Source organism: Filobasidium floriforme (genome assembly GCF_021052385.1).
Source record: "Filobasidium floriforme strain CBS 6241 chromosome Unknown HD553scaffold_28, whole genome shotgun sequence".
In the NCBI taxonomy this organism is placed as follows: Eukaryota; Fungi; Basidiomycota; class Tremellomycetes; order Filobasidiales; family Filobasidiaceae; genus Filobasidium; species Filobasidium floriforme.
This window is the reverse complement of record NW_025763649.1, coordinates 128,242-150,001: the sequence shown is the minus strand read 5'-3', so window position 1 is coordinate 150,001 and position 21,760 is coordinate 128,242. Positions and strand designations below refer to the sequence as shown.

Below are 21,760 nucleotides of genomic sequence, written 5' to 3'. Positions count from 1 at the left end.
CAGTACCCTGAAGCTGCTCTGATTTAGTCAAGTCAAGATAATCCAGCTCATACCGAACCTAGAGCTCCCCTTCTGATCCGGCTTGAGCAACGATGCAGACACCTCGACTCGCCAAAGCCCTGCCGCGGGCGACTTCGGCTTGCCGACCCACTGCTCTCTTGACGAATGCCCAGTTCCGTAGAGTTCCCCCCGTCGTCACTTTCAGTCAGCCACCAGCGCGACCACAACTACAAGCAAGACGATGGTACAGCGGACCAGTACTGGATGAGTTGGACGCAAAAGCAAAGGACCGACCGAGGGGTCTTCGGATATCCCACTTGTTCGGGGCGTTGGCGCTGATGGGCATGTTTGTAACGACTTATGGTCTGTGAGTCTAGACGTTCCTGGCTTCCTTGAGCCTTTCGACTCCAGACGTAGACTAATACTCAGAGCTTCTTTGATTATACTGTAGATTGGAGTGGTATTTTGCTTTCAGTACATGGCCGCCGGAGGTACGGGATGATCTGAAGAGAGCTATCAAGGCGAGAAATAGGGGGGACATTGGAGGTAGCGAAAAGTTGTTTCAGAGGTACGCTCTTGACCCTCCTATTTATCTGGTCACATCGACCTCTTTCTCTCAATCTTCTTACATTAAAATTCGCCGTTCCTTCCACACAGCGCCATCGATAAAGCCCGTGCGCTTCCCCTACCTACCCTTGGTCAAGACCCGCTCTTGAAGCTCACTGGACTGTATATCACCCTGGCGGCGATGCATGAATCCGCTGGACAGCCGAGAAAGGCGTTCAGGATGTTGCAGGCGGGGCTGGGGATCATCGATCGGTACTCGGATTCCGCTTCAGATCATACATCAACATTGACTACAGCGCGAAGATCAAGCCCAGATCCGGCCGCTGCCTCAAATGCGGATGAGGACGCCTACGTCTTGACATCAAAAGACCATACTCGGGCTATAGCGATCTGTCAAAAGCTAGGATCCTTGGCTCTCCAAGCTAGCGAGCCCGGGCAGATCACACGACCTTATACACCCGGGGCTTCATCGTCTTCAGGGGGCCAAAGAACAGCGATGGATAGGGAATGGGAGGGCTTGGCAGAGAAATATCTCGTCAGGGCTCTGGAGGGAATGATCAGCTTGGGAGCGCCTCGAGAGTTGGTTTCTGCTACACCTTCGAAGACAAACTCGGAGACGACCAAGGTCGTGGGCCGGGACTTTATCTTCCCGGACGAGCAAGATTCTCCGTCGGAGAAGGAACAGGACAAGGGAGACCGAGAGATCAGTGGAGAGTCGATCGCCAAGGTGACCAGGAAGAGTATGGGTCTGACCATGGAGAGCTTGGCAGACCTTTACGCTAGGCAGGGCAAATTCGAGTGAGTTGATCCCGGTGTGACGGTCTCAACAATCGAGACCGAGATTGGGTTCTGATCGCACGATAACATCTCTCGATCGGGCAGTCGAGCGAACCCGCTATACGTCCAGGCCGTGAGCACGTTGTTGCCTCCGGATACGCCCGAGAAGAAATCGGTCGTCAGCGTGGCGGATCGGTGTCAAGGTGAGCTTTGTGGTGGATTACGTCTATGTGGCGGATGTTGATGGAATGTTGTGTATTGTTGTAATTGTATCGTTTGCGATCGTGATCTTGCGGTGGGTGACTTGATCTAGCCGCTATGGTAAGCCAGATCATTCGTCCCCAGTTTCGCCAGAATGCTGATCAACCTCTCATTCGATCATCAGCTCATCAACACCCTCTCGTCATCGCTCTTGAACCCGCCTACGTCTCAGAACATCACCGCCTCGAAAGCTTGGTCGTTACGATCCCTTCAGCTGGCTGATCGGGCCCTAGAGGAGGAAGCGAGCGATATCAAGGGGAGTGGTGCGGTGAAGAGCATCTGTGAGCGGGCGAGGATCGTTGCCGAATTCAATATGGGTGCATTGTTGGAGGTGAGTTTGCGGTTTCTCGACTACACAAAAGCGAATATCGCCAGAATCACTGATCCGATTCAACCCCTCTTGTAGATGGAAAAAGACGTGCCAGGCGCGATCAAGTATATGAAACAGAGCGTAGCCCATGCTAAGGCGGCTGGGTTCAGGGAAGGGGTGAGGGAAGGAGGGGATGCGTTGGAGAGGTTGTCACTGATGAAACGTAGTTGAAGAGGGTGAAGGGGTTGTTGTATCACGTGACCCCCATCCTTTTTACGTAATCGCGTCATCCCAACCAACAACAAACAAACAAACAAATCCGAGCGAGTTGTTTGAACTTCTACTACTCTACATATGCATCATCTACTCTACCTTGCATTCATACACTCATCCTCCTTCTCACTTCTCATACGATACCTTCACATCTCATGCCCTCGATGAAGGACCTCATTCAACTCTCGAGACACGACGACCACGACAATCCATTCTTGCAAAAACAAGCGACACCGGGACCTTCGAGACAACGACCACAACAACAAACACATCAACAACGACAATACACGCAACAAACTTTCGGACACGACACGTCCCACGGCAACGACCGAAACAGGATGAACATGATGAACAACAATAACGAGGCGGACATATCTTTCCCCATGCCTTCGCCCATCCCCGCTTCGAAATACGCTGAACAACGACGTCAGGTCGAATCTGATCTCGACCGGGACCTCGGTCTGGGCGGGTTGACGGACGACGACGAATTCGACAGCAATCACACTTTCAGCCGACTGGGAGGGTTCGGAAAGGATACGGTCGCCAACACTCGGTCGTTGATCCAGTCCAGGTCGATGTTGGATAGGCAGATGGGGTTCGATACGGATAGCGAGGGAGACGACGGGATGAACATTTCGAGAGGGACGGAGCAGTCTAGCTTTGATGCGCATGCGAGACGGTCCGGCCTGAAACTTCAACAGCCTCACCATAATCTCGACCTCGAGAGGAGAGACCAACTTCCGACCAGTGCAACCGAATCCTCCTCTTCCCTCTCGACCGCTTCCATCGAATTCGCACGTACCGCACCCGCTCAACAACATCAGAACCACGGGTTTTCCCACAACATGGACCTGAATGATTTCGAAAAGAGTCTCTTCGTCGGGGGTTCGCCCGTCTCTACCCTCGGACATCACGCTTCTGCGGTGACTTTCGGCGCTGGGATCTTTGCGAATAACAACAACAAGGGTGGGTATGCTGGATACGATGATGCGGAGGGAGAAGGGGCTGGAGAGTATGACCCGGAGAGGGGGATCGAGGGCTTGATTGCCGCTGCCAAGATTGTCCCGCCATCAGATAAGGGGGAGAAGAACGTGTTCCAGCACGACAGGTTAGTTCTGGCACACGCTCTCGTCCCCGATTCTATATGTGCGGTGTGGGCTGATCCAATCATGCTTTTGTTATCGTTGTATCACGTACGCAGCTACCAAAACCCACCTACGCAAAGGTCCATCTTTGGTCCGACCATCCCGAACCCTTCTCAGCGACATCTCCACCGACCAGTTCAACCTTCTCCGTTGAGGGTACAAGCCAACTCTCCCTTGAACACCTTGTCGACTACTACGTTTGGATCTCGGTCGGGTTCGGGTTCCCAAAAACAACAGGATGTGAGGAGGGCTTCTAGCGGAGGTGCTCTCCCCGAACAGGCCGAGGCGAAAAAGAACAACAATCAGAGCCAGGGTGGCCGGAGGATCTCGGAGGGAAGGAAGGTAATGAGCCCCATTGACGGGTTCGACAACGCCCGTCCCGCATCTAGCCAACGTCGGGTGTCAGACAAAAAGGGCGAGAGTAACACTCCCACTGCTAGCGCTACCACATCGCGAAAGACCCATCACCTGGATCTTATGGAAGGGGCCAACCCGAAAGTCCGGATCGTATCTGCCTCGAGCACTCAGCTGGACCATCGCCAGAGGCCCGAGAGGAGCTTGTCGGCTTCCAATAGCAGGTCATTCGTCGGCAATGGAACGGGAATGGGGGATCTGACGGGGTTGACGGGGATGTTGGCTACACCTGCCAAGGGTCTCTTGCATCGACGGGTGGGCGATGATGGGGAACGTCGGCAGTCTGGAGGTAAATCTTCTCTCGGTAACACTGCAATCGGTCCGGCCAGTTTAACTGATCACCAATCCCACTCCTCTTGAAATAGCCAATATCGACGGAGCGCTGCGCAAGATGGAGTCCGATATGCAGGTCATGAGGAAGGAGACCGAACAGTCACGATTGAGAATCAGGGATCTGGAGCTCGAGCTGGAGCAAGCTAGAATCGCGGCGTCAAGGGCTGAACGAGAGGCGGAAAGGTATAAGGGTGAAAAGGTGGAATTGCAAGATGCCGTGGACAGGTTGAAGGATGAAAAGACGGGTATGTTTTCGGTGACTTGGTGGTCGAGTTTATGCAAAGAGCGCTTATACTGATGGCCTGGCTCTTGTTCTCTTTCCGTAGCCCTCGAGTCTCTGGTAGAAGCGCTGAAGGACGACGTCTTCCGTCTCGAAGCCAACTTGGACAAGGAGATGGGCCGAGTCCACATGATCCAGCAAGAAGTACAAAAACGTACTCCCGCTCGACCATTGCGAAACAAGGCCAACGAGGTGCCATCGCAAGCGATCGAATTGGGCGATCTCTTGCCACTGGTCAACCATCTGACGCGTAAAGTTGACGGGCTCGAGACAGAGGTGGCTAGGCTCAAGGACGTTGTCGAAGGTGCTTATGAGAGGACTGTGGGTGAGATCAACTTGCCCTTGAAGACCAAGCAGTCGATTGGCCAGGAAGATCAGGTTAGTCGAAGTCGGTGATTTCGCGTCAGAGATAAGCTTGGCTGACACCGTATCTGGTTGCAGCGTCCGCCTAGCCGAGCTCATACCGACCCCGGTCGCAAGTCGCAATACGCTGAAGGCGTACAGACTGCCGCCTATTATGACATCCGCTCGGACATTTCGGACGCTCCTCAGACTGCGCCGATCAGATCCAAGGACGAAGCCAAGTCTCGCAAGACGATGATGATGACTGAAGCCGCTCAGGACGACGGTGACTCATCGCCCACCCCTCGATCTCGCGTTTATAGCGATTCTCGTTCGTTGTCTGCGCAGCGCAACCGAGACGGCGAGGATGAGGATGCAGAGGGACATCGACCGGGTCGAAAGAGCGTGCACGACTCCAGGTCAGACGAGCCACAGGAAGACCCGGCGTCCTCACCCTTCCCGGCCATTCGGGGCAACAAGCTCGAACGAGAGTTCTTTTCTCCCGCACCAAAAGCAGCGAGAGATCAGACCAAGCCCAGGCAGACAAAGGACTTGGCCGCCCGAGTTGAGGACGCAGAGGACGTCGATGAAGGATACGGTGGCGAGGAAATCATTCATACGGCTGTTATAAGCAAAACCGCTGTTCGGCCTAACAAGGACTCGGCCAAACGAGTCGCTCAGGAGATTGAGCACGAGCTTGACGGCGGCAAGGTCCCACCGCAGACCAATGTAATGAAAGTCTTGCGCGAGTTGGAAGACGATTACAAGCACTATCTGAGGTGAGTTTTGCGTCGTCCTGGCCTGAGAATTCATCTTGAGAGGCTGAGCGGCTCTGCTATATACAGCATCTATACCGATCTTGCCGAGCAGTACCGTCGGATGAGTCCCTTGTCCACCAAGCGCAACGTCTTGGCTGAACACCTCAAAGAGGTCATCGATACTATGGAGCAGAAGGTGAGCTTAGCGCGGAGTGCAGCGCGACAACAGCGAGTTTGCTAATGATTCTGCCGTGTCGTTTCCAGGCCAACCAAGTCGCTTGCTTGACCGAAGTCTTGGAAGTCCGCGACAAGCCGTACATGGCTCCGGTCATCAAGGCCGCTCGAGCTTCCAAGGCAAGGATGAGCGTCCCCGAGACTGTCCGAGCGATTCGCAAGGACCTCGGACCGGGTGCCATCGCCACTCCTCAGCTCAAAATTACGCCCAGACGTCGATCGGGCCGCCACGTTGCCATGTAGATTTTAACGACGTCTTGTCTCTCCGTGTTCTCTTACCCATTATAATGCCGTCCGAGTTCTCTCTTGTAAATATACCTGTTTGCTCTTGACGATGAACTGAACCAATCCCGATCCCGATTTCGACATGAACAGAGCCTGCATATGACGCTCCCATACAACATATATGGCTTGTACAACCTTTCCCCGCAAGGATATTCCAGGCCGTGCTGGATACGATTGTCGGTAATACACGTCTAATCAGACTCGTCCCCCAAATCGCTCAGCTCCGACTCTTCCTCCTCGCTCGACTCGGCCTTTCTCTTCTTTCCCTTGGAAGAATTCTTGGTCGCCCTCGGCTTGGCCGCCGTCTTTTTCTTGCGCTTGCCGCCCTCTTCGGGCTGTTTCCTGCCCCCGTTGGCCTTGATCAAGTCGTCGATCGGGCAGACCATCTGCTCATGTTGTGGCCGATCCTTGACGGGGATCATTCGACATTTCGGGCTGATCCCAGAAAGTTTGCGTGGCATAGAAGATCAGCCTTCGGGAACAAACGCAGACCTGGTCGACGTAACACTCACCAGTACTTTCCGTGCTTCCAAAACAACCCATGCAAATCATACTTCATCTCATCCGGTATCCTCACGTCGCAATGAGAATACGTCTGATTCCTCGTCGCATAACCCGGAACCCATCCCAACCACCTACACAACCTCCACACGTGGGTGTCTACGGCGAAGCTCCCTCGACCGAAATTGAACAGGATGACGCAGGAAGCGGTTTTTACCCCCACGCCAGGGTAGGAGGTGAGTTTGGACATGGCTTCGTCGGTGGAGAGGGCGTGGAGGTAATTGAGGGAGAGGACGTTGGCGTCGGCAGTATAAATCTCGTCAGAAAGTTCTTGAGAGGTCTCTCGCTTGACGCCGGGAGGGAGGTGGGAAGATTCGCCGGCGGTCTCCTTTGGCGTTTCCTTCTTGGCGGCGAGGATGGCTTCCCGTCGCTCTTGGTTCTCCTCGTGAACCATATCCAGCACAGCCTTGATGTTTTTGCTCTTGTTCTGCGCCAGACCTCCACACTGGATAGCCTTGAACAACTCTTGCTGCGTCCCCAGCCGAACCTTGTCCCAATCAACGCTCCCTTTCCCGATCCCTTCCGTCAACAGTCCGTACTTTTCGACAATGTTCTGGAAAGCGCGGGACGAGTTGGCCGTCGTCGTCGCTGCAGACAACATGGTCCTCATCAAGGAATCGAGTACTGCCGGGACCTCTCCGCATCCGGGGACTGTCACTGAGGGTAACATGGTCCGTTCGGGTTTCTCGTGGACGGTGGACAAGAGGTCGATGACGTTTTGACATTCTTCCCGGGTGGGGTGAGGGTAGTCAGGGAAGGGGGTCTGACCAGGGGTGAGGTTGTATTTGTTCTTGTTTTTCGGGGCCGTCTTGGGCTTGGACTCGGCGGCGGAACCGGTACTACGACCAGACGGGGGGTTCTCGACCAATTCGCCGATCGCATCGTCGAGCTCGTCGACTTCGTCCTCGGCTTCGAGCTTGGCCGAGCGTTTCGAGCGGGTCGATCGTCGCATCGGCCTGGATGCAGCAGGTGCGCGGTCCTCCTCCATCTCGTTCTCATCTCCCCTGGCCTGAACAGTTCCCTCTCCGACTCCTGGTTTTACCTCGTCTTCCACCTTTGGTCTGACACCCCTCAACTCCTCCATCTTCGGGTTGACTTCCGCCGATGGCTCCTCCTCTGCTCCAGGCTTGACTTCCGGCTCCGCCTTTACCCTATTCGCTTCACCACCCTGCTCAGCCTTGACTTTAGGCTTAGTTTCAGCCTCATCTTCTTTGACACTGTTCGACGTTGAGTTCGAAACGTCTTCATCCTTGACGACTGCCTCTTCGGTTTTTCTCCGCTTGGATGATCGGCTGGCTGGTGCGGCCGATCGAGTGCTTGGTGGTGCTCGTGCCATGTCGTCCGGAATTCCTTTTGATTTCAGGTGGATGTCCACTATTGAACCGTCTACTCGATATGTCCTAGAGCAGTGTGTGCTGCGTAAGACACATCAACTATATATGCACCTATGAGAAACAGTAGTGAGTAGTGACCAAGTAAGTGGGTAATGAAAACGTCTCGAACACGATCGAGGTCGTCATCATCGATCATCCGATCATACTTCGGAAGCAGATAGACCAGTGGATCGGAAGCAAATGACGTAAGCGTCGTTCTGCTGGGGTGTGGTCGTTGATGAGCAGATGTCGTCGAACGAGCAGTAACTGGTAGATGTCGACCAGGATCGTGTTCTTGCGTTCTTGTATCATCTCGGTCGAATGCTCAGGTCACAGCCTAGAACATTCCTAGCATCCATTCGCAACGTCTACTGCGCTTCGCCCATCATGCCCAAACGAGCCGCACCTGCCTCCTCCTCTTCTTCCGCACCTGCAGCTACGGCCTCGAACCCCCTCTCGATCGATTATGCCCAGAACCCTACAGCCTACCGCATCCTACGGGGAGAGATGAACGTGTTCAAGACGAACCCTTATTCGGCCGACTTGAAACCGTTGTGGAGGTTCAAGGATGAGGCGGCGGCGAGGAAGAGCTCGGAGGCTCTGTGGGAGAGGTTCGTCGGGTATCGGTGGGTCGCTGGGCAGCTTTCCAAGATGCATCGATTCACGGCGACTGACTGTATTTACGATTTACCGTTGTGCAGTGACAAGAGCGATTTCGTCGGGTAAGTCCGCGCTGCCTCCTACCGTCCTCTTCAAAGTCCATCCTGATACGACAAACCCTTGGTACCTCGCACAGCATGGATGTTACCCGCAAATTCCTCCAAATGGGCTATACCCGCTCAACTCGGTACGCTCTTCGCCCCTCTGGACGTAAATACAACCCATCGACGGGGGCAGAAATGTCCCGCACGGGAGAGATTTGGGACGAGGAAAAGTACCGGGGAGCGAGTGTCTTCAAAGATGCTTGGAAGAGGGTCGAGGGGGATGAGATGTACGCGTCGGAGAGAGCGAGATGGGAGGTCGAAGTCGAGGGGAAGAGACCGAAGGCCATATTGAAGACGGGATTGAAATCGGAACCGGAACCGATCGGTGCGACTGGAAACAGGCCCCATGTGGAGACTGAGGACAGGAACAAAGTCGAGAGTATGCATTCACACGAGGACGACGCATCAACAGGGTCACATTCGAGAAAGAGAGAGAGAAATATCAAAGTCGAACCCTCGGACCTAGAGCAAGAGCAAGACCAAGACCTCCTCCGGTCGATCAAAGAGGACGAGAATGACGAGCTCGGCAGGATCAAAGGTCGAAACGAAGCGGGTGATGACGAGGTAGCCGAAGACGTCAAACCGGCTAAAAGGCAAAAGACCTCGCAATCATGCTCCAGCTCGAAACCCTCGCCAAAGCATGAGACGCCGATGAAAGCAAAGACAAGGGAGGTTGCGAAACCGAGACGTATCCAGGACGGGCCGAAGCGACGGACGAGGAGCGATGGGCCTGTTAAATTCGAACCGGATGTATAGAGGACGAACGAGGACGTAATATACATAGTCGGGCTGTTTGTTCTTCGCAACAGATTCACGCTGTCAAGGGTATGTAGCCATGAATTCAACACTACTGTATTCGTAATTTATGACTCGATAGTCAGCTCGATCTCGATATGATATGTTTCAACAAGAACCCGCACCAGGATACGCCCGGCGCTCGTTGTGGTTGATGGAGAGACTGATAAAATCGTAGATGGTTCTATGCTGTAGCAAACCACCTCACCCTATAGGCGGTGAAGCCGACGTGTATATGTACAAACGAGAAGATCGAGAGAATACGTTGAGAAACGAGGACAGGCGAGACAGGTCGTTGTAACACAAAAAACAGACATGCTTCGTAAAGTGATGCGTAAAGCATCGGCGTCGTTCTACTAGGAGGTAGGTAGATTGCTGGCTGGTGGCCCTGAGCTGGGCTGGACTATTCCGACGCGGATGGGTTCTGTGATTATTGCCCGATGTCCAGCTTGTCGAACCCGGGGACGGGCTGCGATGCGCCCGACATCTGCTGACCGTCCGGCGTCGCTTGGTCGTCCGACTTCTGCTGTTCGTTGGACTTTGGCTGCTTGTCCGACTTCTTGTCGTCCGGCTCCTTCGTAGGAACGGCCGACCTTTTCACGACTCGTTCCGGCAGTTTCCCATTGCGAGGCGTCAACCCGCCATGCTCCTTTTCCTAGACTCGACAACAAAAATCAGCTCAGATGCAGGAGCCCGAGTGTTCTGAGACCGTTCGCTCACTTTGCCTTCCCTGGCCTTCATGTCCGCCACGATCACCCTCAAGCACGAGACGAACAGCTTGACAGTATGGTCGAGCATGATCTGGTGCATAGTCAATACCGCGCCGATGAACGTCTTCGGGTCGTCCACCCAGTTCCCTTCCACCGCTTTACAGTAGACCTGTAGAGAAAGAAAGCTAAGCGTCAGTGTCCCTGGCATGTAAAGGAGAGCCTGACGTTCTTTGACCCACAAAATCGACTTTTTCGTGGAGCGGGTTGATTGCGATGCCATGAATCTGCCATTGGGGTCCCGCGATGACCATGGTGAGGCAGCATGGATCCAAGGTCCTGAAATCCGGGTCAATCGAGGTAGCATAATTGATCAAGTCCTGCTGTTTGCCGCACTATGAACGACATCAAGGTCAGACGATCAGTCTTTCGCTGTGAGATTCCTGCATTGCCCAGTTGTATCTACTCACAATGAATGCTCCGGCGTTGACTGCTTGGTTCTCGCCTTGTTGCAACATAGCCAACGTCCCGGAGTTTTTCAATTCGAGGATGTCAATCACGATGTTTCCATGCATTCCTGCAACGGTGGTGCAGCAGTACGAAACCTGATGAAATTCGGAGTTCAACAGCTGCATGAGCGATAATTCTTGCGAGGAAGCCGGGCAGGGAAACTGACTTCGGCCGTCTCTACGTATTTGTGCAACGTGTCCAAGGTGGCCTTCGATAGCAGCTCGATGATCTCGGAGAGGTCAGAAGTATCGACCTTGGCGACATCGTGTTGCCGAGGCATATGAAAGTAATCCTGGTTGGCGACCTGCTCGCAAATGACGTAGAGGGGGCTCGCCGGCTGACATTTGCCTTGATCAACGCAGATGAGGAAGGAAGTATCTACTTTCGGTTGGGAGAGATCCTCGAATCGTTCGAAACATTTCGGAGCGTAGTTCCAGGTGCTAGCCCTGTGAGGGTTGTAAATGAGGCACCATGTCCTATTGCGGTTCATGGACGGCTCGATAATCTTGGAAATGTGCAGATGCATGTGTAGGTGGAGCGACCATTCGTTGTTATCGAAAAGGCCCTTTGTCTGCGCTTGACCAAATTGCTTTAGGCCATCCAGGCAGTCGGCATATGCTACCTGCACATCTGGCTTTGCAAGAGCTTTCTCGGCGGTCTTTTCGAAAGCCTAGATAAGGCGTTCGCTTCTTTGTCAGTACAAGAATACTTCGAAAGGAGGTTATGGTGTTGATTCACTTGCTGAGAAAGGTCCGACGGCTTGAACGGGAACTTGTATAGCGAGAAAAGCCTATCGTTGATGAACGGCTCGGGCTTGATCTCGTTCCTCTCCATTTGGGCTCGATAGTGGCGAGCAGAACCCTGACCGGCACTAACGTAAGACGGTGATAAGGAAGCCGAATCGCTCATGTCGGAATCACGGTCGAAGTCGTATTCGGGTTCTCCGTAGCCAAAGTTTTGTTGGAAACTGTCTGGTGTTGCCGGTCGAGAGCCATCGTATGGGTCCGGATGGCAAGAAGCGTTCGCAAAGGAATCAGAGACCGCCTCGGCTTCATGAAGGGCGCTTTTCGTTCCGTTATTCATGGCATTAGATTGAGAGGGCAAAGGCGTGAGTAGCTTGGGACTATGCTCGAGGCGACAGTGCCAGGTCCTTTGAGATGCGCCTTTCGTACGAAGCTTCAGTTCTGAGGTGGTCGAGGGATTCGAGAGACGGAAATACGCACCTGAGAGGCTCGAGTGAAGTTAGGTATCTTGATACCAAAATTCGGTTGGCCGCCCTTGAGGCGAAATGGAGGACAGAGCCAGATTCTTGAACCATTTCATGAATTGCCATCAGCATCAATCAGCCATCGATCGGTCTTGACCGTTGCGGATGTAAATATGCTTCCGAGAGGACAAGCATGTAAGCGGACGTCGAAGTTAGTAGAAGATGTCCGTTCATCACCCGGGGCCGCCTTGAATCGTCGTGAAGGGTGTTCTCTGGGCCAGGGCAAAGTCGCCTGACGTCGTTGGCACGCATAGACCCGAACCGACCTGTACCCTACATGGCTTGCGAAACGTTGTTGGGTCTTCAGTTGGCGTTCTGCTTCTTCAGACGCGTGACTTGGAATCGCGTACCAGTCTCGAAGCTCGACGGTTTCATCAGTGTAATTGCACCGCGCACAGAACACCACAAGGAACCGTTTCGACGAGCGACGAGCGAACAGGACAATAATAATATAGCAACAGATATGCTGTGTAGGACGTGTAGGCGCATTGGTTTCGTATCGTTCGGAAAAATCGTGACCCCTTGTTTCCGCACTCGCCCTCGCTCCGATCGCAAATGAAGACAAGAAGGACGCCATCAGGGCAAAACGCCGAGATGGGTCCGGAAATCGGTACTCGGAAGGTCGGGATCGACGGAGGTCCAAACAAGTCAGCTTCTCCCTTCTCGAGGTGAACGCTCAGCTTCCAGGTTCACTGGCTACTGGCCACTGATGGAGGACACGGCTTGGGCTACGAAAAATCTATGCTGTACCCTGTATGCGAAGTCCGCCGTCACTGCATGCTGCATGCTGTGAGGTTGCCATCCGGGACGCATGATTCACGCATGGGAATCGGGAGAGGTGACTACTCCGGCTATGGCAAGCGAGCGAAAGGGGCGCTCATTCTGTTCAACGTGATGCGCACATGCGATAGAACGTCGAGAGGGTTTGCTCTATTCCTGGGATGCTGCTAGCTGCTAGCTACAGCTGCTTGAGGCTGATCTTATTTGATGTGCAGAGCCACAAGCTGCGAGGAGTCAAACGCCGTAGGATGCCGTGCCATACCATGCCATGCCATTGAGTTCGCGCTACTTCGTGATCGACCTCCCTCGCGCCTTCTCTCCCTTTCACCTTCACAGCCGAGGGGTTGCGGTTGTCTCGCATCCCTACAGCGCTACAGCGATATCCACCTCTCGCCTCACGGTACTGCTATGATTGCAATTGCACTCCGGAAGTAGGGTTCATATGGGTCCGGTCATTTGAGCGCCATACGCGTCGTATGGCTTGAAAATAGCCGACATATCAATAAAAGAATGGCTGGCTGATATGACGTGCCAAAGTTCGAGTATTACTGTAAAATACGCGTGACGCGTTCGACACGTCATTAAAATCACGTGATACGACCATCATACGACCCCTCGATCACAACAATACGACGTCGATTCTGATTCATCAACCTGCCATCTTTGATGTATATTCCGCCACCGATATGCCACACGATACCACCAGCTCCCGTTCGGAACGGCCAGTTTGATAACCGATTACGGTATAATCGATATAATTGCGTAATACACCGAGATATCTAATCTAATCTAGTCGACAAATCGCGCATCGCCGGCCAGCTACCCTCCTTTGGGCCTTGAGGTCTCCCGCCAATCCGTCGACATGGCCCCGCAACCTGGCGGTCAACTCACATCGACTGGCTATGTTCCCTCCCCACTGTCGGCAGAGGCAGCCTCTCGTTCTGAAACAGTGTCTCCTAATGCACGAGTGCAAGCAAGCCATCACCGCATGAACGAGATGATGTCGGCGTCGGGCTCTGATCAGCCGAGAACGGGTAGCAACGGTACGAGCAGTCAGACTTACCGGGGAACGTCAATCGATCGCAGCTGATGTTTCTACTTGCACTGCTACGCCCACATAACTCTAGGTCAACCCGCACGCTCTATGGTCAACCGGATTGGTCTCGCCGATCGCGACTTACCTCCCATCAATTCTCCATCCCAAAGGACACCCACTCCCATCTCTCGACAGAACTCCGGCTCTTCGTCCTCTGTCCTCCCAATCTCCATGAGACCCCAAACCACCGTAGGAAGGAAACAGCGAACAGAAGGACAGCAAGCACAGAACGAGCAGATCAGCAGCCTTCAAAGCCAGTCGAACGTACAGTCGCAACTCACCACGTTGCAAACAAAGCTGGATACCCTAATCAGCCGATTCGACAGCTATGTGCGAGAGCGAGATCAGCAAGATGAGCTGCGAGATCAGGAACTGAAGTCGTTGAAACAAGAGATGGCAGATATGAAGGAGAAGGAGAGAGAAGATGGATCGTCGACGGATGCGGAGGTTCGGCCCAGCAACGCCCCGACCGAGACCCAGAAGAGGGACATCTCCCGGCTCGTCAAGAGTGCCATCCAAGCTCTTTACGGCCAGGCGAAGCCGTCCGTAGGATCCGATCGATGCGAAGGAGACGATATGCGCTGGAACTACCTGGAAGAGCCAACATCGACTCACAATCATAACCAGAGTCTCAGGGTGATCGCCGCCGTTGTCGAACAACGAGAGTCGCTATCCCTTCCATACGATACCAATCGGGCCTCGATCCTCGAGTACAAGGATGCAACAGATCTGTACTGGTCCGCGATTAAGGCGCAATTCGCCAAGCATCAGTCGACCTTCAGAAAACAAGCGATCAAGGATTGGGGAACGGGAGGTGAAGACGGACCTCGAGCTGCGGCCGTAGCTAATCTGGCGGCAAAGGAGGAAGAGCTCCAGGCTTTGGAGGAGGAGGGAGGCGCGACAGTAGATATCATCAGCTTGCAGCAAGAGATCGACACACTGAGGGAGAAGATTGAGTCGAACGACGACAAGTATGAGGCTTACCTGGAGAACAAGTCGAATGGGGTCCGGAGCAAGTTGACGGCAGTGAGTACCTTTTCGCACCTCCCACTTGCCAGGCGTGTATAAGCTGAACCTTGGACGGTCCAGATGGAGAAACTTATGCAGAACCGACGTACTTTCACGGCATATTCCTCGCCCCAATACGAAGGACTGGAATGCTGTTACTGGTTGCCGGCGTTGTATCCTGTCATCTCTGGTGACGAGACCAAATGGTATCGTCCCAATACCAAACCGGTTCTGTCGGAGAAGGTCAGTCGACCAGTCGAGGGCCATTCCTATAATCACCACTCACCCACGAAACCTTTTGACGTTCAGTTCATGAAGCTGTACAACACTATCAAGGACACAAAAGTCGTCAGTGCGGGCTCTCGTCAAGGCGGCAAACCACCTAGCGGACCTACCTTTGAAGCAGAGGAGTCGTACCCCGAAGGTTTCGAGCCCCGCGTCGTCCAGATGTATCCCGTCCCGAATCACAGCTTCCTACATCAGGCCCCGCAGCGATGGATCTTCACCAGCGCCTTCCTAGAGGATCCCGAGAACGAGGATGCTGTTCGGAACATCGTCCCGGTTGACGTACCGACTTCGTTCGAAGACGTCAAGCAGCTCGAATGGTACAAGAACCATCCCTGGGTTTTGCAGAAGGCTCGAAACGAAGCCAGGAAAGCCAAGGTCGCTGCTGCTGGAGGCAAGAAGGCCGCTGCCGGAAGCAAGAAGGCTTCCAAGGCTGTTGCTGGAGATAAACGCCGCCGACAGGGGTCTAGTCAGCCTACCGATACCGACCGATCTCAATCGGCAACTGCCGGTCCCAGCAACCCTCACCGAGCCCGTGCCGCCCAGTCCGCCCAACGTACCATCAAGAAGGCGAGAGCCGCCCCCAACGATACCGGCACCGGCTCGGAGTCCACGACCTACCCGTTCAGTCCCGACGGCGGAACCGATACAGAGGGTTACAAGTCCCCGCCCCCGGCAACTACACTTGGTCTGGATCAGCCGGGCTTGTCCAACACCACCTGGATGTCGGGACAGGCATACGCACCGCACAATCCCGACCCGTACTCCCGTCCTACTGCCACGCCCTTTCAATATGTCTCCAATCATCAGCCTGCGCAACAGCAGCAGCAGCAGCGCTTTCACTTACCCGCTCAGCCAACTTCGAATCCGATCAGTCCGGAAATGATGATGCAGTTTCAGCAATGGCAACATCTCCAACAAAACGGCGGACAGAACACCCAGCCTACTCACAATTCACGCTACCAACCTCAACCCCCAACCTCGACTCTTTCCCACTACGCCACCATGATGTCCACGCCTTTGAACGGAGGTCCTGCCCAGCATCTCCCGTTCAACGGGGGTGGTCGCTCTCCTTTGCCTGGTCCCCAACACCAGTTCATCAATTACGAACAATGCGACCCATCCACCAAGACTTACTCACACGAATCCACCGGGGATCCTTTCTTTGATTATAACAACCGAGCCAGCAGTTCCGGTGCCCGCGCTCCTCCCGGTCGATGATGTTTGAATTGTTTAGAAGCGCCGTTTGGTCTGATGTATATAGCCAACCTAATGTCATGTCAGGCTAGATTCTCATGATCGCCAATCGCAGCCGCGTCGTCCTGAGGCCCATCCGATTCGAGCCAGAACTCTGGCTCCTCGCCGTCCCGATCACAGGATACGGCGACGATGACGTTCCCATCTGCGCAGCTGACAGATTTTGAGGTGATGACCGATGCACTCAGTGCAGATATGGGGATGAACCGGGCCTCGGGAAGAGCTTCCTGGTGATAGACCTTGTAACCAAGGTCGATGTTCCTATAGCTCCATGGATATGAGTCCGGTCCGGCTGGTCGATAGACATCCACTAAGACCAATTCGAGGTCCAGCTGAGGCATGTCCCGCACGACGAGGGTGGCTGTTAGGAACAGGCGTAGGCGAACGAGATCTCTGGTACCCTCCGTTACCGTTGCCAGTGCGAATTGATCTCGTACACTGCGGTTGTATAGTGCAGAGCAGAATCTAGTACGTTGGAAACGATCAGTTGTCGGGTAACGTACGAGAGCATAGGACATGGACGGGTACCTACTTGAAGCCGTGGAACACCACATGAGTGTGGAGGCTGTAACGCTCCGAGCTTGCGGGCAGATAAGGTCTCCTGTCTAGCATTGCGAGGTTCCCGACGAATCGATATTCGGGGTGAGCCAACGTCACGTACCGCAGCAGGGCCGCGTATGCTTGATCGTGAACGCGCAAGTCCACGCCTACTTTGACAGGGGGTGGAAGTCGTGCAGTGCGGTTGGCTTCTCGGACTTCGGCGAGCATGACTGTCCCACGTGCCTTCTCTTTATCTGCCAACAACCTCTCGATCGCTCGCCTTTCGGTGGGAGTGATATCCGGAGCGGGGTTGTGGAGTAGAGCGGCGAGACATGCCTCCCTGATCCATGCTCTCAACAGGGTGGTGGGTATATCGCGTTCCTTGGTATTGTGGTTGACGTTGGCTAGGCTGCCGTTATTCCTCTCGAATGCGAAACATGCGAATCCTGAGATCGGTCCGTAAAGCTTGACGTGGCTGAAGACATGGCCGAGAGCGAGGTAGAGTTAGATGACTGGTCTGGAGCTACCGCCGAACAGGGAAGGATCACTCACTCCGCGTAATGCATGGCGTTATGCCAGTTGATCGTCAACTTTCCGCCAAGGCAAAGCACCGTTCGAGCGCAAATCGCTAAGTCCTCCGTCGCATCTTGTGCATCCGAGAGGCTGATAAAATGAGAATCCAGCACCCGGATTCCGCTGCAGAGCGAAACTGCAGCAGCGTACCAGAGCGCTCTGTTGCGTCTGAAAGGAACATCGTCCTCGCCTTCCCTAGATCTCCTCTGCTTCTTCTTTTTGCGAGGTCGGCCAGCTGGTCCACGCTGGATCTCAAAACCTGGCGTGTCTTCTCGTTGACCGTCTTCGGCCTTGACCTCAGGATCGAGGTCGACGTCGTCTATGCCATCGGAGTCCTCCTTTCGCCACGCGATCGACAGCGCCAGGACGAGTAGTTGTGAGATTCGCTTCCATTGGTCGGCCTTCAATCCAGCTGCACGTCCAGCGAATACCTGTCTAGTAACATTCGAGGGAAGACGGCCTAGATGTCCCGGATACTGGGCCTTGTTAAAAACCTGGGCGAACAAGTCCATTCGAGAGACGCCCTCGAGCTCCCCTTCAAACATGTCGTTATCACATAGAGTGTTGACGAACGACTTCACCAATCCCAGGTATAAATTGTGAAGGTGATCCACTGGCGCCGTTTTGGAGTGTGCCATCCCGGTCAGAGTGTTTAGGATAGAAAATCGAACGCCGAATCTGTCTTCGATCGCTTTCGCAGTACGTCCAGACTCGGCGTCCTCGTGGTGGAAAGATTGCTGTAGCAAGGCCTCCGGGTTGACTTCCTTTGCCGGCAAGTGACGCCAATCGTATCCTCGTGCGGTATTGACGTCGACCAGCGGAATCCCGCAGTGATGACAGGGATGCTTGCCGTGGGCATGGCTGACGGCACCGATCACTTTCTTTGTAGCGGGGAGGTCACAGGCCGTAAGTAAGAGACGAGCGCTCACCAACTCGAGATCTTCGCCCCGTCCCATAGCGGTCTTGCCAATCGGATGCGTAGGGATGTACAGCCCTTCCTCGCAGTGTCGAAAATCTCGGACAATGGGCTCGAGGATTCTGTTCAAGAACGTCAGAGAAGGTTCCTCAGGGCCTGGTATTACGCACAACAACGCCGTCCACTTTTTGCGGAACATCATATGGCGGGGGAGGTTGGCGATGGAGGCATATACAGCGCCTACCGAGTATCCAGGCATGTTTTTGACTCGAAACCTATTCGACCAGCGCAATCAACACGAGGTTCGTCCGACTATAGCACCCTAACCAGGCTGATTCGCTAGGTTCCACTCACCAGTCGACGTTCAAGATGATGTGGAGACCGTACGCCAGATATGTATGACGGAACAGAGGATCTGGATTGTCTTCCACCTGCTCGTCCCGGACAGTGTTGTCGCCGTAGACCGACCGCAAGACATTGCCAGCGAATGATCTCCACGCCGAGCCGTCCGAAATACCGCGCATGACTTCATCTGGATGCACGACGGGATCGTTGATATCCAGAACGTCGGGCTGCCAATCACCGAGAGACTCGTCGCGCCAATGCTGCAGGTTTCGTACGAATTCTGCATCTTGCATGTAGAGAGCGAGCCACGTAGAGAGCGGTACGTAGGGTGCGACCTTTATCGGAGTTTTAGCCTTGTTGATGGTGGAATAGATTGAACCCTCGCACGTCTGAGCATCGCTAAGAGGAGCACCGCATCGAGCGCTATCCAGATCATTAAGCCGGTCGTAGGACGTGAGCCACCAACAGTCAGGACAACAAATGTAACGTTTGATGTAGTTGTCGCCAATGACGCCGAGCCTTGACATTGCTGTTCGCCAATTGTTTGTGGTACGACTGTCGGAACCGAGGTAGTCTACGAGATCGTCTGGCCCGGCCGGTTCCGGTTCGCCTCCTCGTGCTTCGACAGCGATCTGAGCCGTGGCGGTTAGCTGTTCAAGCAGTTGATCGGCCTGCCGGTCGGGTGTCCCAGACATTTTGGCGTATGCTATCGTGATGTAGGCGGACCGGGTCGCAGGAGTGAGGTCGTGGTGTTTCCTTAAACTCTCGACACGAACCACACGATGACCATCTACTTGCTCGACGTCTTGGTTAGCGTCGTCGTTACCTTCGTCCTCATCGAGATCGAATGGATCTTCCAGCCGTTCAGCTTGTTCTCCGTCATGGTCTGAATGCTGGTCTGAAAGGGCTGCGTCCCATTCCGCAGGCTCGATCTCACTCGCTGAGTCTGGGTCAAAATCGTAGTCAAAGTTTTCGTCGGCGAAGAGAGGCTCTGGGGATATGCTGGCGGGAGACCTGGAACCGATCGGCTCTTGGTTTAGCTCAATCTCCTGGAACGGCTGATGTTGAAGCTCGAATCGCTGCTGTACTGCGACCCCCGAGTTGTGTCGCCTCCAGGAGGTATAGGAGATGATACGAAAGCCGAGTTCCCACTTGGAGCATTCCCGACACCGACATTCCCGAGGAGGTGGCATCGTGCCAGCTAAAAACGAGGATGGGATTGAAGGAACCGAAGAGAGCCGAGGCGGATGTAGTGGGACTAAAGGTTGAACGAATGATTGGTATTTTGAGAGCGGCAGCTGCTAGAGGCTGGGTGAGATTATACAAGTCTGGATCGACGATAGATCGATAGATGCGGGACGTAGAGTGTATCAAGCTAGGATCCTGGATTCGAGATTGCTGGAGCAGCGAAGTTGGTATCTTAGGTCTCGCAGCATCTAGCATGCAGGATGTTGGGACGAGGCAACGTTGTTGTTCGGCCCGTTTGGTCGCATCTTACAAACGAACACAATACGACATCTATATGACACACGGACATCACCTCGTTTTCATGTCCGCTCGTATGGCAATGATATGATCGTCATATGAGCGCCAGCGATCACGTGAAGTCGATACGACCTCTATACGAGCCATATGGCAGTGAAATTGCCGGATCCATACGATCGAATCTCCCGGAGTGGCAATTGACTGCTGGCTGCTGGCTACTGGTCGAACTGGTCGGACTGACACGTTTGTTTCTCGTCGTCTCGTCTCTTCCTTTTGTTCTCGGCCCGAGGTGGATCACGTATAGCACTTATCGTATCGCACCGCCATATTCATCCGAACGTGTTGCCATACCGACATACCCCGTAACCTTCGCCGACCTCATCCTCGCTTTATCCCGCTTTAGCTAGTCTCGTCTCCCAAGACTGACGAGGACAACAAGGAGACGGCGACGATCAGCGACAACGTCGATCCTTCTTCTGCTGGAAGCTCGGCGGAATTCGAGATCAAACGAAACGAGACGTCGACAACGACTGCAACAACGGAACGTACGGGATCACAATCGAACCCGGAATCCCTCTTCTGAACTTCTGTCTCACATTCTCGAGCCGACTTCGACAACAGCGCTTCGGCCTCTGATCCGTGATCTTGTTGTCCGGCCCCCGAATCGTATTCGATCAAAGGACCTCTACGTCGTCGTTGGGCTATTCGGTGGTGGATCGAGCTCGTTGGCTCCGCCGTGGCACAGGTTACAGAACCCCTTCCTTTGGCGACAGACGTTCTCCCATCGACATCAGAGGACCTAACATCATCGTGGTCGATACGGGCACGACCTCGGATTGATCCTCCTTATCCGTTCAACCTCTCCATCCCTCTTCATCTCGATCAGAGCACAATTCATACTAGCTACCACATCATCATCATCACCACAAACATCGACCATACTACTCGGGGCGACCTTCCCAGTTCTATCATCAGCCGACCTAACGTTTCGCGGCAAGGTCCTCTGGACGAAATGTTGTCCGCCCCACGCATGACCACCTCGTCCTCGACGAATCCTGACAACGGCGAACGGACAGGAACAACGAATACAGCGGTACTCGATTCGACATCAATAGGAGGGTTCGATAGGCACCTCTTGAGCTTGTTGAAGAGTACCGAGCGGAACGCACGTCGAGATGATCCGGAAGTGATGATCCCTGCCACCGACAACGAGTCGCTATCGATCTCATCGTCCATCCGGCCTCCGACGCATCATATCGTAGACGGCAGCACCGAGAACGACGAAGAAGCCCGTCAAGCTTCCTATGCGCTGGACGAGATCGACTACAAGATGGGCGTCTTCCCCTTCTACCCTGGTCAAGGCAAAACTCGGGGTCAGACCGAGATTGAGCTAGCAACCGTGGACTTGTTGAACGGGCTTTGGATCAAGGAAAGAGAGAACAACCGGTTAAAGGCCGAGTTGAAGGCTGCTCAGGGTTATATTCAGAACCAGAATACAAACCAGAATTCGGCAGCGGGG

The 21,760-nt window shown here is 54.0% G+C and overlaps 7 protein-coding genes across 7 annotated transcripts; 4 read left to right on the top strand and 3 right to left on the bottom strand.

Annotated features, from left to right (window-relative positions):
• Nucleotides 1–11: 11 nt before the first annotated feature.
• Nucleotides 12–2,287, top strand: HD553DRAFT_301414 (uncharacterized protein). Its single transcript, XM_046178658.1, has 7 exons — nucleotides 12–367; nucleotides 452–568; nucleotides 658–1,365; nucleotides 1,450–1,547; nucleotides 1,658–1,665; nucleotides 1,730–1,936; nucleotides 2,012–2,287. The coding sequence occupies exons 1-7, from the start codon at nucleotides 93–95 to the stop codon at nucleotides 2,144–2,146; spliced, it is 1,548 nt and encodes a 515-aa protein (XP_046032803.1). The 5' UTR covers nucleotides 12–92; the 3' UTR covers nucleotides 2,147–2,287.
• Nucleotides 2,288–2,294: 7 nt separating this feature from the next.
• Nucleotides 2,295–6,067, top strand: HD553DRAFT_319709 (uncharacterized protein). The gene is made up of 7 exons (XM_046181062.1): nucleotides 2,295–3,296; nucleotides 3,390–4,036; nucleotides 4,113–4,325; nucleotides 4,407–4,738; nucleotides 4,802–5,481; nucleotides 5,548–5,656; nucleotides 5,725–6,067. The coding sequence occupies exons 1-7, from the start codon at nucleotides 2,344–2,346 to the stop codon at nucleotides 5,935–5,937; spliced, it is 3,147 nt and encodes a 1,048-aa protein (XP_046032802.1). The 5' UTR covers nucleotides 2,295–2,343; the 3' UTR covers nucleotides 5,938–6,067.
• A 103-nt stretch (nucleotides 6,068–6,170) lies between these two features.
• HD553DRAFT_278041 (DNA glycosylase) lies at nucleotides 6,171–7,492 on the bottom strand (the record flags this gene model as incomplete). Its single annotated transcript, XM_046178024.1, has 2 exons — nucleotides 6,171–6,414; nucleotides 6,492–7,492. The coding sequence occupies 2 exons, from the start codon at nucleotides 7,490–7,492 to the stop codon at nucleotides 6,171–6,173; spliced, it is 1,245 nt and encodes a 414-aa protein (XP_046032801.1).
• Nucleotides 7,493–8,222: 730 nt separating this feature from the next.
• Nucleotides 8,223–9,590, top strand: HD553DRAFT_319707 (uncharacterized protein). Its single transcript, XM_046181061.1, has 3 exons — nucleotides 8,223–8,539; nucleotides 8,615–8,635; nucleotides 8,710–9,590. The coding sequence occupies exons 1-3, from the start codon at nucleotides 8,235–8,237 to the stop codon at nucleotides 9,431–9,433; spliced, it is 1,050 nt and encodes a 349-aa protein (XP_046032800.1). The 5' UTR covers nucleotides 8,223–8,234; the 3' UTR covers nucleotides 9,434–9,590.
• A 17-nt stretch (nucleotides 9,591–9,607) lies between these two features.
• On the bottom strand, nucleotides 9,608–12,070 carry HD553DRAFT_145930 (uncharacterized protein). The gene is made up of 7 exons (XM_046176703.1): nucleotides 11,913–12,070; nucleotides 11,428–11,852; nucleotides 10,856–11,359; nucleotides 10,650–10,784; nucleotides 10,422–10,574; nucleotides 10,193–10,351; nucleotides 9,608–10,127 (listed from the first exon to the last, which is right to left on the bottom strand). Exons 2-7 carry the CDS (start codon nucleotides 11,770–11,772, stop codon nucleotides 9,903–9,905), a joined length of 1,521 nt encoding a protein of 506 aa, XP_046032799.1. The 5' UTR covers nucleotides 11,773–11,852; nucleotides 11,913–12,070; the 3' UTR covers nucleotides 9,608–9,902.
• Nucleotides 12,071–13,598: 1,528 nt separating this feature from the next.
• Nucleotides 13,599–16,346, top strand: HD553DRAFT_346150 (uncharacterized protein; the record flags this gene model as incomplete). Its single annotated transcript, XM_046183172.1, has 4 exons — nucleotides 13,599–13,779; nucleotides 13,864–14,858; nucleotides 14,922–15,083; nucleotides 15,150–16,346. The coding sequence occupies 4 exons, from the start codon at nucleotides 13,599–13,601 to the stop codon at nucleotides 16,344–16,346; spliced, it is 2,535 nt and encodes an 844-aa protein (XP_046032798.1).
• A 59-nt stretch (nucleotides 16,347–16,405) lies between these two features.
• HD553DRAFT_346149 (uncharacterized protein) lies at nucleotides 16,406–19,949 on the bottom strand (the record flags this gene model as incomplete). The annotated part of the gene is made up of 4 exons (XM_046183171.1): nucleotides 16,406–16,847; nucleotides 16,915–17,397; nucleotides 17,475–18,686; nucleotides 18,766–19,949. The coding sequence occupies 4 exons, from the start codon at nucleotides 19,947–19,949 to the stop codon at nucleotides 16,406–16,408; spliced, it is 3,321 nt and encodes a 1,106-aa protein (XP_046032797.1).
• Between the last annotated feature and the right edge of the window lie 1,811 nt (nucleotides 19,950–21,760).